Consider the following 16783-nt stretch of genomic DNA (forward strand, 5'->3'; position numbering starts at 1 on the left):
CTATCACAAAGTAAAGTGCATAAGTAAAGGGCTCGGGTAAGAGATAACCGACGCACGCGGAGACGACGATGTATCCCGAAGTTCACACCCTTGCGGATGCTAATCTCCGTTTGGAGCGGTGTGGAGGCACAATGCTCCCCAAGAAGCCACTAGGGCCACCGTAATCTCCTCACGCCCTCGCACAATGCAAGATGCCGTGATTCCACTAAGGGATCCTTGAGGGTGGTCACCGAACCCGTACAAATGGCAACCCTTGGGGGCAGTCACCGAACCCGTACACTTTGTCAACCCTTGGGGGAAGTCACCGGTACCCATCAAATTGCTCGGGGCGATCTCCACAACCTAATTGGAGACCCCGAAGCTTGCCCGGAGCTTTACACCATGATGATTGAGCTCCGAACACCACCAACCGTCTAGGGCAAACCTTTGCCTTGCACATGGTCCACTTGAGCTAGATGAAGACGATCTTGACTCCCTCAAGTTGGACCACCTTTCTTGATTGGGTTGACTTGATGAAGACTAGTTGATTGCTCCCCCATACTCCACTATGGGTGAGCCACTCTTCCGCACATCTTCACAAGTCCATTGTCACCACAAAGGACGGCAAGCTTCAAGCATTTGATCTCTTCGTGATGCTCAACTTGAACTTGCACACCGCAACCTAACCCCATAAAGAACCCTCACAAAGACCATGGGTTAGTACACGAAGCGTAATTGACAATGCTTACCATACCATGGGATCACTTGATCCCTCTCGGTACATCTTCTACGCTTTGTGGGTTGGTCAACTTGATTCACTCTTTGACTTAGTCTTGATCAACCTCTCACAAGACCAATCTTTAGGTAATTCCTTGAATAGCACCTTGGTCGACACAAACTCTCCTTGAAACCAACACATGTACTCCAAGAAAAGCCCATGGACAAAAACCTTCAAAAATAACTCAAGGCAACCATTGGTCCATAGAGATTGTCATCAATTACCAAAACCAAATATGGGGGCACCGCATGTTCTTTCAGATGTGCAAGTGAGGGGGTTGGCCGCGCCGAGTGACGAAGATCATTGATCATTCCTCTCGGCGATGCGGGCTCGGGATGAAGCGGGATGGCGCGGTTCCTGTTTGCTGCGTGCACGACGAGCGGCGCCAGCAGCAAGAGAGAGAAAGATATTAACAGGTGATTTTTTATTTTTAATAGGTGGGCCCATTTCTCATTGATCAAATACAACTCGTCCATGTCAGCATTTGATCGGGAAAAACCAGCCATGGACGTTTTTGACCGGTATGAAATAGTTGAAGGGGTGAAGGGAGCATAAATAAACATTAGGGGGTTACGTGAACCACCAAATTTGTTCAGAGTAGTAAAATGAACTTTCAATGTAGTATAAAAGATTTCATAGGAAAAGATTTCTATAAGATCCAATCCTATGAATCAAAGGATCAACAAAGAAAAAATCTTAAGGATTTCAATCCTCCAAAAATACTACAGAATTCCTTTGAATCAAAGGAGTCCTGGTGTTCTGAAGTGAAAAACTTGGTACTACTTTTTTTTCTTGTATTTTCATCTTCCTATGGTTGTACTTTAATTGTGGTACTGGAATGCACAACTTTTAGGTGACCGCAATTTGAAAGAGTTTTAGGCGACCGAGACCATGATAAGTGCCCTTCTGCGCATCGTATTTCGTTTTGCAAAATGGCAATCAAAATGTCGACTAGAAATGGAGCTCTAAATAAATCCTTTGACAAAAGCCGGAAAATGAGAAAAAGGAGAGTGATCTTGCTAAAGGAAATGAAAAGGAAGTAGTAGCTCTGCAATTTCTACTCCAAAATTTAGAATTCATGCTCGGCTCGGCATTCAGGCCCTCGTTCAAAGAGCTGGAATACCTTAGAGCATCTCGAGCACCCCTAAAATGGGCAGTTCACAAAAAAGCCTTTTAAGCTCTAAAATTAGGCTCTAAAAACCGTCTATCGGAAGACTATTCGAGTTTGAAGAACCATTTGAAAATTATGTGTGCCAGCCCAGATAAAAATTCACGCGTGGAGAACGTTACTTGGAGCCATCCCTTGCCTTGTAATGAATAATCTTTGCTATCAAACTATCTTTACAACATTTTACAGTGAAATCTTATTGAAAACTACTTGTAAATTCCTTATGTTTATCGTTGGGTTCAACACTCCTATTTATCGAAAAAGGTTAGATAGATCCTCTATGCTTGTGGGTCATCAGCGCCCCATGTTCGGTGGCTCCTCCAGTTGTATAGGGTTTGCCGATAACGTGCTCCAGTTGGGTAACATGACACATGACCAAACACGTCGCCATGAGCCGAGTTGTGAGAGCTCAAGAATGAGCGACATCACCCAAAGCTTTACAGGGTCCGCTTCGCCATCTATGGGCCCTCTAAATGACCAATAGAGACCGCGGGTTCACTGTCTAAGACTTTACACATTTTATTGAGAAAAATGTGCATCGATGTTGTGGGTTATTTCAAATAAATAAATAAAAGAGGGTATTCGTAAGCGGCGAGTGGTCTTAGCAAGACTGCAAGCACGATTAGAGCTTGCATCGCTAGCTCTCCAAATGACCAATAGAGACCGCATGTTAAGTGTCTAAGACTTTACATGTGTTTTCTGAGAAAATTGCACATCGATACTATGGGTTACTTCGAGGGGGAGAGGTGGGGGGGGGGGGGTCGTAAGCGACGTGGGTATTAGCAAGATTGCAACCACGATTAGAGCATCGCCAGCTCGACATGGCAGCCAAACGTCGCGTTGTGGTTGGTCAGCAACTTTTTTGCCACACCGCGAAAAGTTTATACCCATGTGTTACATTTTGAAAGCTTGTGGACCAAACGATCACATGCGAGCCAAATTTATGTTATACTACACAATCTATTAGTTTTTTTTAAGGGTCTGCAAGTATTTTAGGACAACTGCTCAAGATGCTTTTACCAAAAAAATCCTACATTTACGGGCAACGTACAATCTGCCCGTAGGTCTTACCAAAGTTCATGCTTTTACGTATACATGAGAAAAATATAAACATCCTCTGACAAAACTCTCACTTACAAAAGCCAGACATGTTCATCATAGACCCGCTAAGGGAGGGAAGGAAAAAAAAATGCGATGTGCGTTGTTGCCTCGTCTCAGTCACTATATAAGTAGCGAAGCGAGTAAAAAAGGCGTTGCGTGACAGTGGCGTGGGCCTCCACCACCGCACGTCCTAGATTAGCACGAACCCAGAATAGTAGAAGAATCTAAAATCCAAAACCCACGCCAAAAAAGAAAAGAAAACAATGGGCGAGACAGGGCACCGCCCGCCCAGGCGCCCAGCCCACTCCCAGAGACGGAAAGAAAGTGGGGAGAGACAGAGGCCGACCGCGACGACCCTGCCCGACCGCCTCCCTCCGCTTCCGACTCGTCCTATTCCTGGCTCGGCCTCCCCTATCGCCTCGCCCGTCCGCAATCGCATGCCGCCCCGACCCAAAAAAAAGGGCGACCGATTTCCTCGGTGCCCGGGCGAGGGAGCGCCCCGTCCGATGGTGGTTGTGGTGGTCAAGCAGGAGCAGGACGACGACGCGGCCGCCGCCGCCTGGGGCACGTGGGAGGAGCTCGTGCTCGGCGGCGCCGTCCTCCGCCACGGCGCCGCCGACTGGCACGCCGTCGCCGCCGAGCTGCGCGCCCGCTCCCCGTGCTCCTTCTCGCCCAAGGTCCGCCCCCCACCGCCGAACCCTAGCCTGACACTGCTCGGTTAATTACGATTACCGGCCGCGTGCCTGTAATGCCGCTTCGATAAGGGTGGATTAGGGCATATATTCATTTTTTCGTATTATTAGGGATACCGAAATGTTATCCTTGGTGCTGGCTAGGGTTTCGTGATCATTGCTGGAGATACACTCTCGGCGTCGTTGATGTAATATGGTTTCGTACGGATGCAGAGCAAATGTTTGGTAATCATTTTAGAGACAGTGATTAGGCTGTCATTTAGAGATTGTGCTTAGGCTGCCATTTTAGAGACTGTGATTAGGCTGTCATTTTAGAGATTGTGATTAGGCTGCCATTTTAGAGATTGTGCCGTTGGTTGGATGATCATGAGTTCCACGTTCTGAAAATGCAGCAAACCAAACGAGTTGAATCAACCCCCAACCACCATCCACCGATGAAATGTGGCATAATTTCTTCATTTCTTTGTGAGGAAGAATGTGGTACAATTTCAGTTGGTCCTGTATTATATAATTACAGTACGACACAGGTTGCACAATTTTTGCTCGCTTTGGTACCAATTACCAAGGGCAATTTGTCCAACAGTTTGGATATGTGGGAGCTTTGTGCCTATACGCCGAAACATTTTGAACACCCGCACAGTTGGTTTTACAGATCAAAGTATTTGCAATTTTGGAATTGTGTGGGGAGCAGGGAACTTGAATCCCTTACGGCCTGTCCCATCTCATGTTTGGAAGAAGTTACGGTATTGATTGGTTGGCTGTTTTTCTTGTTTGCAGGAATGCGAAGCAAAATTTTCAGAGATTCAAGCACGCTACTCTGCATGCGAGTAAGTGTTACCCATCCCTGTGATGTCTGTGCTAACTTGTCCACGTTAATGATCTTCCCATTTAGTTTGAGGTTGTGTATGCTACATACCATGATGTATTCCAAGGACAATGTTTGACTTTTTGGTAGAAGAATTTTCAATGTTAATCTATCATGGGCACTGGGCAGGACTGGTAATCAGAAGAAATATATTCAATGATGATTATCAACATTCTCATATGCAAATTTTAGTATCTTAGCCAATATGCGCAGAACATTTCAACGGACTGTAGTTTAACATAGATAGTTTTGTGTTCTATAGCGAAGTAACTTTTACAATGATGTAACAATACTTAGCATTGTATTTGCTTCATTGCAGTGCTTGGTTTGAGGAGCTTCGCAAGCAGAGAGTTGCTGAATTGAAAAGGGAGCTGAGGAAATCAGAAAGTTTTATTGGGTTAGTACTTAGTATGTCAATATACACCTTGTTCTTGAATTTTTTTGGCATTTTCACATGTAATCTTCATAATTTGTTTTGGATATATTTTAGTTACTTGTTGTCCTGCACGTGCAATGCACGTCTTTCTCTATACATAATGCATCAGCTAAACTAGCCGTTGACCAGATGACTGAAAGAATGTTAGAAGTTGATTAAAAATAGCTCCTCTGAAATCGTCTTTGCTGATAATTAGTCATTAGTTTTTCTCATATAGACTGAAGTTCAAGGAAATGTATGAAGGGAAGGGCATGAGGCAGGGGAGAGAGATGGAGGGGCTGGGAGCACTTTTTGAAGAATTTAAATTTTGATAAATAGAACCAAATAAAAATGCAAAACATTAGATTAATCATGTTATTTAGTGGGGTTAATTATATGGCTTATTTAAACCCTCTTTGAACTTAAGACAAATAAAACATAATTAGCAGTCATGAGAAAAAGTCCCACCTTGTTAACGTCGTTGATCAGGTTTCATGGATGGTTAAGATGATCAGTATCCCAACACAACCTTTACTTCATGGAGTATTGTCTGTCATCTTGAAGCCAAGTGAAAGTTATCTTAGACACTACTTATGCCATCTGTGTGGAAATTTTTCTTTTTGTTTAATAATGTGCGATTTGGCTTTTCCCTGTTCCAGGTCCTTGCAGTCTGTGATCGAGAGTCTCAGCAATAGCAAACATGATAATGGTAATAACTTAGGATGTCACACTGAATCATGTTCACACACTGAAAATGCAGCTGATACTACTTCCTCGAGCAAAGAATTGTCCAAAGACAGATCATCCGCTGCTAGTTTCACAGAGGAAGCAAGCAACAGTCAAAAATCTCAGAAAGTTCAAAATACATCAGCAGAGACATTATCAAAGCCCCATGCTGAAAAGAAGCTCTGTGCCAAAGATGGTTTGCTTTGGGGCTCTAGAAAGAAAAGGGGATTGAGGGATAAAAGGGCTATTCTGATGGCTGTTGATAGTAGCAGAGATGGTGAAAATACATCTACGCCATGCATACAGGGAGAGGGTTCCTCTGAGGGCTGCATGAAGAAATTGAAAACTCCAAAGATAGAGCCTGGTGTATCTGTGTGCAAAGCTCCATGCGTACAGAGAGAGGTTCCCTCTGAAGGCTGCATCAAGGAACTGAAAACTCCAAAGATAGAGCCTGGTGTATCTGTGCGCGAGGGAGCAAAACCAAAATTGGCAGATATTATGAATAGTATATCCGCTCAAGGTGACTGTAAGATGTTGCAACACCAAATTGATATCCAGGTATTTAATCAGTCTTGTATCACTATTGCTTCAGTGGGCGTTTTAAATTGTAGTCTTATCTTCTACAAAAATTTTATTGGAGTTGCCCACTATTTGTTCTGAGAGGATCAAGAAAGTCAGATCTTTGTGGACATAGTGAATTTCCTTTTTGTTTTCTTATTACCTGAGTTATGCTTACAGTTAGTTAGTGTGGGCAGATTGGGTAAACTGTACGTGGTAATATCATATGCTCTGAAAGAGAACTTTTAAGTGGCTCAAATCTTCTGTACAGTTGATCTATTCTAGAGATGAATATAATAGCACAGGTACTTCTGATTTTGTCATCTTATGTCCAATTGTTTCCATCTACAGCGGAAGAGAGCTAGATACAAGAAGATGATCCGTCAGCATATGGACTTCCGAATCCTTCGTTCAAAGATAAAGAGTGGTGCTATCTCTTCTGCCAAGGAGCTCCTAAAAGACATGCTCGTGTTTGTGAATAATGTCCTTACTTTTTTTCCAAAGGCCACACTGGAGCACATGGCTGCAATCGAACTTCGAGGTCTCATATGCAAAACGTGGCAACAGAGTTCAGTCGTTCTCTCCATGAATTGTGAAGCAGCAGGGATAGCTAGTGACCCTGTAATCAAGAAGACCAAGGCAAGGATCGCTAGTGGCCCTGTAATCAAGAAGACAGCTGCTGAGCCTGTACTAAAGAAGACCATGGCAGCGATAGCTAGTGAGCCTGTAATAAAGAAGACAGTGGCTGGGATAGCAAGTGAACCTGTGATGAAGAAGACCGGGGCAGGGATAGCTTGTGAGGCTGTAATCAAGAAGACTGCTGCAAGGGTAGCAAGTGACCCCATAAGCAAGAAGGCGGCGGCAGGGGCCACTAGTGCCCCTGCATCCAAGAAGATTTCTCGAACATTGCCGCCAATACGTCACGTGCCTCGTGATGCAAAGAGAAGCAAGGTTTCCTCAAGGGAGACTGGAAGCACTGTCAGTCAGGGTGAGAGCGAGACCAGGGACGTCCCCGCCGTTGCAGCGGCAGCAGCCGAGGAAGAAACCGTCGAGAGAAGTGCGCCCGCCGCCAAGAAGCGAGGGGTCGGGCGGCCTCCAAAGAGTGGACAGAAGCGTGCTGCACCGCCGCCGCAAGACAGTCCTAGCAAAGGCAGGAAGAGGAGTCGACGGTGACAGGGAGAAGCGACGCGGCGGATATGCAGAAGTGTTGTGTACAAATCCTACAAGGAGGTCCTAGAGTAGCTCCATCCGGTGTTGTGTACCACCCTGTCAAAGACTAGGTCAGGGAATCAGGATGTTTTGTAACAGGAAGGAGTGGTAGTCTTCCTGGTGTTTTGTTCAAGGTCAGCTAGATGAAGCGCAGCTTTTTGCCTGTAGAGATGTGATCCGAGTTGTTAGGCGCTATACATATGTCTGTGTTATATAACTGTATGTAATACCCATAGAACTTTCGTTGGTCAAGTATATGGCATCGCAGAATTTTGGAGACAAGTGTTGATGTCTGTAAGAGTCATTTGTTTTTGTTTGGGGACTGGAGCAAGATTGTCAAGAGTAGTGTACTTGTTTTTTTAGTGGTAAGAGTTTTTTCTTTTTGAGTGTAGAGTGGTAAGTCAAGACTCGAGAGCTCGAGAATAGGTTTTTTTTTTTTTGAGACAAGACTCGGTTGTAGTATTGAAATTAATCTGAAATTGAAGCAACTGGTGGGTCGGGGCCTCCACATTCCTGGGCCGCGCGGGGGGGCCGAGGGAGGGAACCAAGAAACAAACTGAGCGGAAAACCCGGTCGTGGCAGGCAGCCCAGCCGATACGGGCTGCTCGCATCGCGCAACCCCCATCGCCTGTGACTGAGCTGGCGGCATCACCCCGGCGCTGCGTCTCCCTCCTCTCCTCTGTCAGTCGGGTCGTCGTCACCTCGCGTGGCGCTGCTGCGAGCGACGGGTGCGGGTGGGAACGCGCCACACGTCGCCCTTCCTCTGAACGTCGCTGTCTCGCCCGCCCGCCCGCCCGCTCCAGCGGCCGCGTCTGGCTCCGCCTCCGTGCCCGTGCCTTTCCCAATCTCTCTGCAGAGCATTTCCTCCTCCTCCACGAGATAGCAGCGGCGCCCGTGCCCGTGCCCTCCGCGCGGAGGTCCACCGCTCGTCGCTCGTCCAGCCGGTTGCCTCATCCGCCTCCGCGGTATTGTCCCCTCTCTTCTCCTCGTGCTTCGTATCTCCGCATATTGATTGATTGGGGGTTCGAGATTTCTACACTCCGATTGCGCGCTGGCTGCGTGAACCCACGTTTCCAAATCCCACAGAGCGCCTCGCCGCGAGCTGCGAGTGGAGGGTCGCGCCGCACCCCGCGGCCATGAAACATAGGACAATTTCGTCGCGGGTGTGTAACCATCGCCACCGACGCGGCAATACATGCTTGCTCGGTGCTTTCCCTTTGTTTTTTCATTGAGGGGTCGGTATTTTTCTTGCAAAGGGAACAAAGCGAATCGCATGTTGAAAGCGAATGTCGTTGTTCCTCTGTTCTGTTGAAGTGTATACGCAGACTGGCTAGCCCTTTCCATCAGTTCGGACTTTTAGTTGCGGCTAGTGCATGAAGCTTAACATGTTCATGGTGTTTTACGTCCATCCAAATTCAAGTAAGGCCTCAGGGTTGAATGGAACGTGCAGCCCAACTTCTCTTATGCGCCTCATGGTGTCTGAAAACATACTCAACTTCTGCAGTTTTTTATGTCGTGAATGCAGGGTTTCATGAAGAGCGAGAAGTAGTGCCCAGTGGGATAAGGTGGGTTCCCCTGTGCTGCTTTAATTAATGCTTTATTTGTATTCAAATCTACAGCCGCTCAGCTCTCTATGTGTGAGCTGATGACACTATCTGCTTGGTTCCGCAGAATGGTCACAGGAGCTATCACTGCTCTAAGATGAGACTGCGGCTGCGTCTGCTGGTTCTGTGCTTGATGATAATCCTATTTGTGGTCTACAACATGGCAAGCTACCAACGCAGACAGACAGTGGTAACACTCGATCGTTTGTAAAATTCAATTCCCCGTTATATTCTGCTCGAGAGACGACGCTCATCTGATTATACGCTGTTACAGTTGGATGAAGACGCTCCCCCGTTTGATACGATGATGGTATGTGAACCCATTGCCTCCACCAAAAGGACCAAGTTGTTTTGTTTGCTGTGGTAATCTTGAAGCAGATACTCATTTGTTGCTGAGGCGTTGACTGTGGCTCCATTGTACATATCAGGGGTCTGACAGGGCTGCTGTTAAGGCATCTGGGACTGGGAGAGCTACTGCCAAGGTGTCACACGGAGCTGCTTCTACTGCTAGGGTCGGGTTTTTGCCTCATGGTATAGTGGAGCCTTACTCCGACATGGAGCTCAAGCCATTATGGCTCACAAGAAGCGTGCAATCACCGGTCAGTTGAGCTATTCTGCCTAAGATTGTTGGTTTCAGTACAATATTTCTGTTGGTTTCAGTTTCTGAATGAATTTAACAGCCTTTAGCTGCTCCCACCTTCCTGAGTACAAGGCCATATGCAGTATCTAATGCTATGCTAGTGTTTTGTCTCAGCAGGAGTCTAACCAGAAAGACAGGTGCTTGATTGCTATCCCTGCTGGTATCAATCAGAAGAAAAGTGTAGATGCTCTTATGAAGAAGGTACTTCGTTTACTACTTCGTTCGGCAGTGATTTGTACATACAATTATCATGTAACTCTTGAATGCTCAGTTTCTTGCAGAGAACTTTACAGCTATATTGTTCCACTACGATGGGAAGGTCAATGAGTGGAATGATCTACCATGGAGCAAAAGTGTGATACACATCGCTGCTTCTAATCAGACAAAATGGTACGGCCTCTTTCTACCCTTGCACTGAACTAAGAGTCGGACCTTGACTACCTATAATTTGTATCGATCTGGTATCATTTAACTTCGAGATGACATCTATCTTTTAGGTGGTTTGCTAAAAGGTTCCTCCATCCTGCCGTCGTCTCGATGTACAAGTATATATTTCTTTGGGACGAAGATCTTGAAGTAGATAATTTTAACCCAAGAAGGTATATGTGTTGCATGAACCCCGGTATTGTTCTTAAACCTGTCATTTCCTATCTGTCATTAAAAATATGCCTAGTGCCAAGGTATCAGTCATGGAATGTGTTCAGAGTGCAATGTATTCAGCTCTTAAATCCTGGTCCAGGCAGCTACAGCCTACAAGTATAACAATGTAGTTTTGACATTGCAGAATTAATTGTTGTCTGTTGCTGCCTGGTATGTGCTAGGCAGCAAAGTTATATCTGTTTTTAGAATAAAGAAGAAGGAGAAGATTTGTGTATTACATCTGGAATCAAGAAGAAGGGTGTTAGCTACAATCATTTGTGTATTACATCTGGAATAAAGAAGAAGGAGAAGATTTCTTGATTCCTCTTTAAAATGATTGTAGCTAACACCCTCTTTAGAAAGAGAGAATCACATCTGGTGACTTTTAGTAGTGGCCAACACTCTAGCCAGATCGATTTCATCCTCTCGAGAAGAGAAGATAGGCGTGTGTGCCTAGACTGTAAGGTGATACTTGGAGAGATGTTGTACTCCAACATAAGCTGGTGGTTGCTGACTTTGCTTTTGGATTCGTGTCCAGTGGGATAAGCGTGCCAAAGTCGCTAGAACAAAGTGGTGGAAGCTCAAGGGGGAGGTAGCTCAAGCGTTCAAGGAGAGGGTCATTAAGGAGGGCCCTTGGGAGGAAGGAGGGGATGCGGACAATGTGTGGATGAAGATGGCGACTTGCATTTGTAAGGTGGCCTCGGAGGAGTTTGGAGTGTCCAAGGGAAGGAGAAGCAAAGATAAGGATACCTGGTGGTGGAATGATGATGTCCAGAAGGTGATTAAAGAGAAGAAAGATTGCTTCAGACGCCTATACATGGATAGGAGTGCAGACAACATAGAGAAGTACAAGATGGTGAAGAAGGCCGCAAGGCGAGCTGTCAGTGAAGCAAAGGGTCGGGCATGTGGGACCTCTACAACGGTTAGGCACGAAGGAAGGCGAAAGGGACATCTATAAGATGGCCAAGATCCGAGAGAGGAGGACGAGGGATATTGGCCAAGTCAAATGTATCAAGGACGGAGCAGACCAACTCTTGGTGAAGGACGAGGAGATTAAGCATAGATGGCAGGAGTACTTCGACAAGCTGTTCAATGGGGAGAATGAGAGTTCTACCATTGAACTGGACGACTCCTTTGATGAGACCAGCATGTGTTTTGTGCGGCGAATCCAGGAGTCTGAGGTCAAGGAGGCTTTAGAAAGGATGAAAGGAATCAAGGCGATGTGCCCTAATTGTATCCCCATTGAGGTATGGAAAGGCCTCGTGGACATAGCGATAGTATGGCTAACCAAGCTTTTCAACCTCATTTTTCGGGCAAACAAGATGCCAGAAGAATGGAGACGGAGTATATTAGTACCAATCTTCAAGAACAAGGGGGATGTTCAGAGTTGTACTAATTACCGTGGAATTAAGCTGATGAGCCATACAATGAAGCTATGGGAGAGAGCCATTGAGCACCACTTAAGAAGAATGACAAGCGTGACCAAAAATCAGTTTGGTTTCATGCCTGGGAGATCGACCATGGAAGCCATTTTCTTACGACAACTTATGGAGAGATACAGGGAGCAAAAGAAGGACTTGCATATGGTGTTCATTGACTTGAAGAAGGCCTATGATAAGATACCGCGGAATGTCATGTGGTGGGCCTTGGAGAAACACAGTCCCAGCAAAGTACATTACCCTCATCAAGGACATGTACGATAATGTTGTGACAAGTGTTCGAACAAGTGATGTCGACACTGATGACTTCCCGATTAAGATAGGACTGCATCAGGGGTCAGCTTTGAGCCCTTATCTTTTTGCCTTGGTGATGGATGAGGTCACAAGGGATATACAAGGAGATATCCCTTGGTGTATGCTCTTTGCTGACGATAGTCGGACGGGGGTAAATAGGAAGTTGAGTTATGGAGACAAACCTTGGAATCGAAAGGGTTTAGGCTTAGTAGAACTAAAACCGAGTACATGATGTGCGGTTTCAGTACTACTAGGTGTGAGGAGGAGGAGGTTAGCCTTGATGGGCAGATGGTGCCTCAGAAGGGCACCTTTCGATATTTGGGGTCAATGCTGCAGGAGGATGGGGGTATTGATGAAGATGTGAACCATCGAATCAAAGCCGGATGGATGAAGTGGTGCCAAGCTTCTGGCATTCTCTATGACAAGAGAGTACCACAAAAGCTAAAAGGCAAGTTCTACAGGACGGCAGTTCGACCCGCAATGTTGTATGGCGCTGAGTGTTGGCCGACTAAAAGGCGACATGTTCAACAGTTAGGTGTGGCGGAGATGCGTATGTTGAGATGGATGTGTGGCCACACGAGGAAGGATCGTGTCCGGAATTATGATATACGAGATAGAGTTGGGGTAGCACCAATTGAAGAGAAGCTTGTCCAACATCGTCTGAGATGGTTTGGGCATATTCAACGCAGGCCTCCAGAAGCTCCAGTGCATAGCGGGCGGCTAAAGCGTGCGGAGAATGTCAAGAGAGGGCAGGGTAGACCGAATTTGACATGAGAGGAGTCTGTTAAGAGCGACCTGAAGGATTGGAGTATCACCAAAGAACTAGCTATGGATAGGGGTGCGTGGAAGCTTGCTATCCATGTGCCAGAGCCATGAGTTGGTCGCGAGATCTTATGGGTTTCACCTCTAGCCTACCCCAACTTGTTTGGGACTAAAGGCTTTGTTGTTGTTGTTGTTGTTGTTGTTGTTGTTGTATTCTCTGTACCAATTTGGCTAACATTGTAATTTGGAGCAGGTACTTGAATATAGTGAAATCAGAAAGGCTGGAGATATCCCAACCTGGTCTTGACCCTAAGTTATCTGAAATTCATCATCCGATAACTGTTCGTAAGAAAACAGGGAGTTTCCACAGGTAGATTTTATGTAATGCAACGCTCTGTTTGCTCGAGTTGAAGTTTACAGAATAACAAAATTAAGAATATATATAATTTGACAGAAGAGTCAGTCGGGCTAATAAAGATTGTTCAAGAGAAGGGCCACCTTGTTCTGGGTATGTTTTCTTTCTTAAACTCTTTCTTGTGGTATAACATCTGCTTTCCTTGTTAACTAAGCGTGTTAGTTACTATTTGATCTGCTGTAGACTGTAGCACACTAGCATTGTCTTACTGCTTAATCACCATAGTACGCTAGCAACAAACCTGCATTAGATATGCGCTTGCGTGACAATTAATTGATTTCAGATGGGTCGAGGGCATGGCACCGGTTTTCTCGAAATCTGCTTGGCAATGTGCTTGGCATCTCATCCAGGTAAGGGTTAAATCTTTTAATAAAGAGTGTTCATATTTGAGTTTAGACTTGAGCCAAGTTGTAGACCTTTTATGCTGATCATTCCATAGTCATGGGTAGTACAATATGGAGTAAGCCAGGGACTTTGGGGCCCTGTCTGTGGTTTGTCCCATATTTAACTTGAATAACTCATGTTAACCATGTACGGAAAAGAGCGGATGGAGCCAAACATTTAGTGTGTTTTGGACTACGTCACCCTTATTAGTGTTAAAATCAGTTAACATCTATTTACCATGTTCCTTTTGTTATTGCTCTGGATCACAAAATCAGTTAATATATACACAAAGCAGTAGAACATTTACTCCCTTTTTTTGCGGGGACTAACTAGCCTTATTGGCTCCAACATTTTCTAGAACTTCCGAGATTCATGTGCAGGGTTTGTTTGGATGCATCTTGCTGGTAACTCCCTGACATATTGCTTGTTGGGGATGATGGGAACATATTGTTATTGCTGCATTTGTCAGGAACTAATTCGTGGTAACTGTTAAACAATAGGGCATACGACATTGATATGTAATACAGAAAAACTTGACCTAGCAGGGGGTAAGGGGAAGCCCTGTATGACCTTGCATTAAGAATCGATAACGAGCACTCGCGTAGGCCAGGACTCTTAACGCAGGTGGGGTGGGCATGCACTCATACCACTAGCCAACCGAGCAGGGCTAAGTTCTTCATAAGACACTGGCATATAATCAACCTACTCCTTAGCGAACGTTTGTGTCACTTCACGATTAGACTTTTTTTCGTTTTCTGCCCAATTGATTTTTAGGACTATTCCAGCCATTAAAACATCTGTTGCACTGTACAGAATGATCTTGTCCATGGATGGGGTATTGATTACAAGTTTGGATACTGCGCCCAGGTATTATACTGGTGACATTTATATAGCTGTAGCATGCTTTAGATAAAGTTTCCAAAGCAAAGGCATTGACAATGTAGTCACTGTCCACACTATTGCTCTTTCTGCTTGAGGTAATTTGAATTAGAGGAATGGCAGCTTTTCTGGATTGCTTATGTTCTTATTTAGATTCTTTTCGGATTGACGTATTCAAGCAGTATGGTGACCTCATTGCGTAAATAAGACATCCTTCTCAAGGGAGTTTAATTAAAGTTTCCCTTTCAATGGTTTTAGGGTGACAGGACAAAGAACATTGGAGTAGTTGATAGCGAATTTGTAGTCCATCGAGGAGTACAGACCTTAGGAGGTTCTGCAATGACAAAGGTTCGTATAAGCTTCTGCTTTCTCCGTCACAGCCCTGGCGTCCTGTCAATGTGATGGCGGACATGATCCATTGCCTTGGTTGACAGGTGGAAACTGTATGAATTATGAGTAGACGGCCATGGAAATATCACTTGATAATCTAAAGGACAATGCCAAAGCTTATATCTGCATTTTCAATCATAATGATGTAGGACGGGATGCTGATGTTTCCTCTCATGTTTGCTTTTGAATTGTAACAGCGTACCCGCGGCAAGAGCTCACATGCACTCCGTCAGAGAACTGCTCAAGTGCAGCAACAAACGAGAGTATGTCTTTGCCTGAATGCAGAAGGCACATTCTAGTTTACATAATGTATTTGTTTCTGTGACATCTCCATAACACATCTAATAACGTGTAACCAGGGGAAGGCAGCAAGCCTTGACATGAGGACAAAGGTGAGCTCACAAATTACTTCGCTCTGGCACACTGCCACATGACACCTTTCTTAAAAATCGTTGCAAGCCGAGAGCTCAGAACCTAAAACAGCAATAAGTCTGAACAATCACCCCACTTGTAAACTACCTCCACTAATAGACTGTACTTGCAAGCATTATAGGCAGTTAACCATATCATGTGATGTTTTGACACATCTAGTTTTTGGTAGTTTGTCACAGTTTGTTGTTTGGCCTAGTAGGTCAGGAGAAAATCACGGGTGGAGCTTCGTGATTTCCAGAAGCGCTGGGAGCGCGCCGCGAGGGAAGATAGAACATGGATTGATCCATTCACTCGCTCACGGAGAAAGAGGAGGAACAGACCAGCAGTAGATTAGCACTTTTCAGCTCACATTTTCTTCCTTTTTCATGTGCTCCGGTCGATTTTGAGACGCCGAATACTCGGCTGTCCAGTTCTGTGCAAAATCTTGTGAACCCCGTGTGCTTACAGGTGATGTTTTCCATGCCTATATGAGAAGATATGGCAGATTCGAATGGAAAGTGTCTCATGTGTCTCTCTGTTGCGCCTTTTTCTTTTGCCGCACCGTTTGTTTCGGCCACTCTGAACTGAAATCGGTCACGACTCATGAACCACAATGGAGCTGCTGCCTGCTTACTTAGGGCATGTATAATGCATAGCCCCAGGGTGATGCTCCGTATGCTATGTAGGATCGGATATCAGGTAAAGTAAGTTCGGATAGAGAAGCGAGATCCTTTGCAGAAGGTGGGTGCTTGAAGAGAAAAGTGTGGTCCGGTGTCAAAAGTTGAAAAGGTTGGAGTGCAAAGTAGAGATGCATGTGTATTAGAGTCTTTATTTTATACTCCTGTGAAGCCCTGTGTATTAGAGTTTTTATTTTATATTTCTTAATGAGGCCCACGTGTACTAGTCTTTATTTTATATTTCTTAATGAGGCCCACTAGTGATAGCTTGCATCGGGAGAAAAAAAATAAATATAGATGCCTCAAACTACTTTTTGTCATGGGACATCTGTGTTGAGTTGTACTTTATGTTGCATGTATTACGTGTTCTGGCCCACCTCCTAGTTGTATATAGTTGAGGTTGAGGCCTACCCTATACTTATACATACATGCGCCAGCACCCCATCAAGACAACGATTATTGTATTGCAAAACATCTCTCTACATGGTATTAATCGCAAGTCGATCCTAACCCTAGCTAGCCGCCCCCGCCGCCGCTCCCTCCACCCGCCGCCACCGCCGCAGGTCTTATCCTCTGTGCGTCGCTGCTGCCGCAGGTCCTTGCCGCCGCCGCCGCGCTCTATCCTCCCGCCACCGCCGTCGCTGGTCCGTGCCGCCGCCGCTCATCCCCATCGCTGTTGCCCTCTTGCAGCCGCGCCAACCCCGTCTTCTCCAGCCGCCACCGTCGCACCGGGCCGCAGCCAGCAGCAGCCGCCGCCC

At 45.6% G+C, this 16783-nt stretch overlaps 2 protein-coding genes across 5 annotated transcripts; both read left to right on the plus strand.

The window, feature by feature from the left end:
* Nucleotides 1-3399: 3399 nt before the first annotated feature.
* On the plus strand, nt 3400-7773 carry LOC119354115. The gene is made up of 5 exons (XM_037620818.1): nt 3400-3703; nt 4496-4545; nt 4903-4980; nt 5658-6282; nt 6634-7773. The coding sequence occupies exons 1-5, from the start codon at nt 3464-3466 to the stop codon at nt 7453-7455; spliced, it is 1815 nt and encodes a 604-aa protein (XP_037476715.1). The 5' UTR covers nt 3400-3463; the 3' UTR covers nt 7456-7773.
* A 346-nt stretch (nt 7774-8119) lies between these two features.
* Nucleotides 8120-15884, plus strand: LOC119354116. Of its 4 annotated transcripts, none has more exons than XM_037620819.1 (16): nt 8133-8456; nt 9017-9056; nt 9163-9285; nt 9370-9405; nt 9524-9694; nt 9850-9936; nt 10007-10125; nt 10233-10334; nt 13123-13239; nt 13324-13377; nt 13568-13634; nt 14482-14535; nt 14806-14895; nt 15135-15200; nt 15297-15329; nt 15569-15884. In XM_037620819.1, exons 3-16 carry the CDS (start codon nt 9193-9195, stop codon nt 15701-15703), a joined length of 1224 nt encoding a protein of 407 aa, XP_037476716.1. In that variant the 5' UTR covers nt 8133-8456; nt 9017-9056; nt 9163-9192; the 3' UTR covers nt 15704-15884. The 4 variants fall into 4 exon arrangements, with proteins under 4 accessions (XP_037476720.1, XP_037476716.1, XP_037476719.1 ...); XM_037620822.1 differs by having other exon boundaries at nt 8135-8456; nt 9853-9936; XM_037620820.1 differs by lacking the exon at nt 8133-8456 and having other exon boundaries at nt 8996-9056.
* Nucleotides 15885-16783: the final 899 nt, after the last annotated feature.

This window comes from Triticum dicoccoides, chromosome 2A, assembly GCF_002162155.2.
Source record: "Triticum dicoccoides isolate Atlit2015 ecotype Zavitan chromosome 2A, WEW_v2.0, whole genome shotgun sequence".
NCBI classification, from domain to species: domain Eukaryota; kingdom Viridiplantae; phylum Streptophyta; class Magnoliopsida; order Poales; family Poaceae; genus Triticum; species Triticum dicoccoides.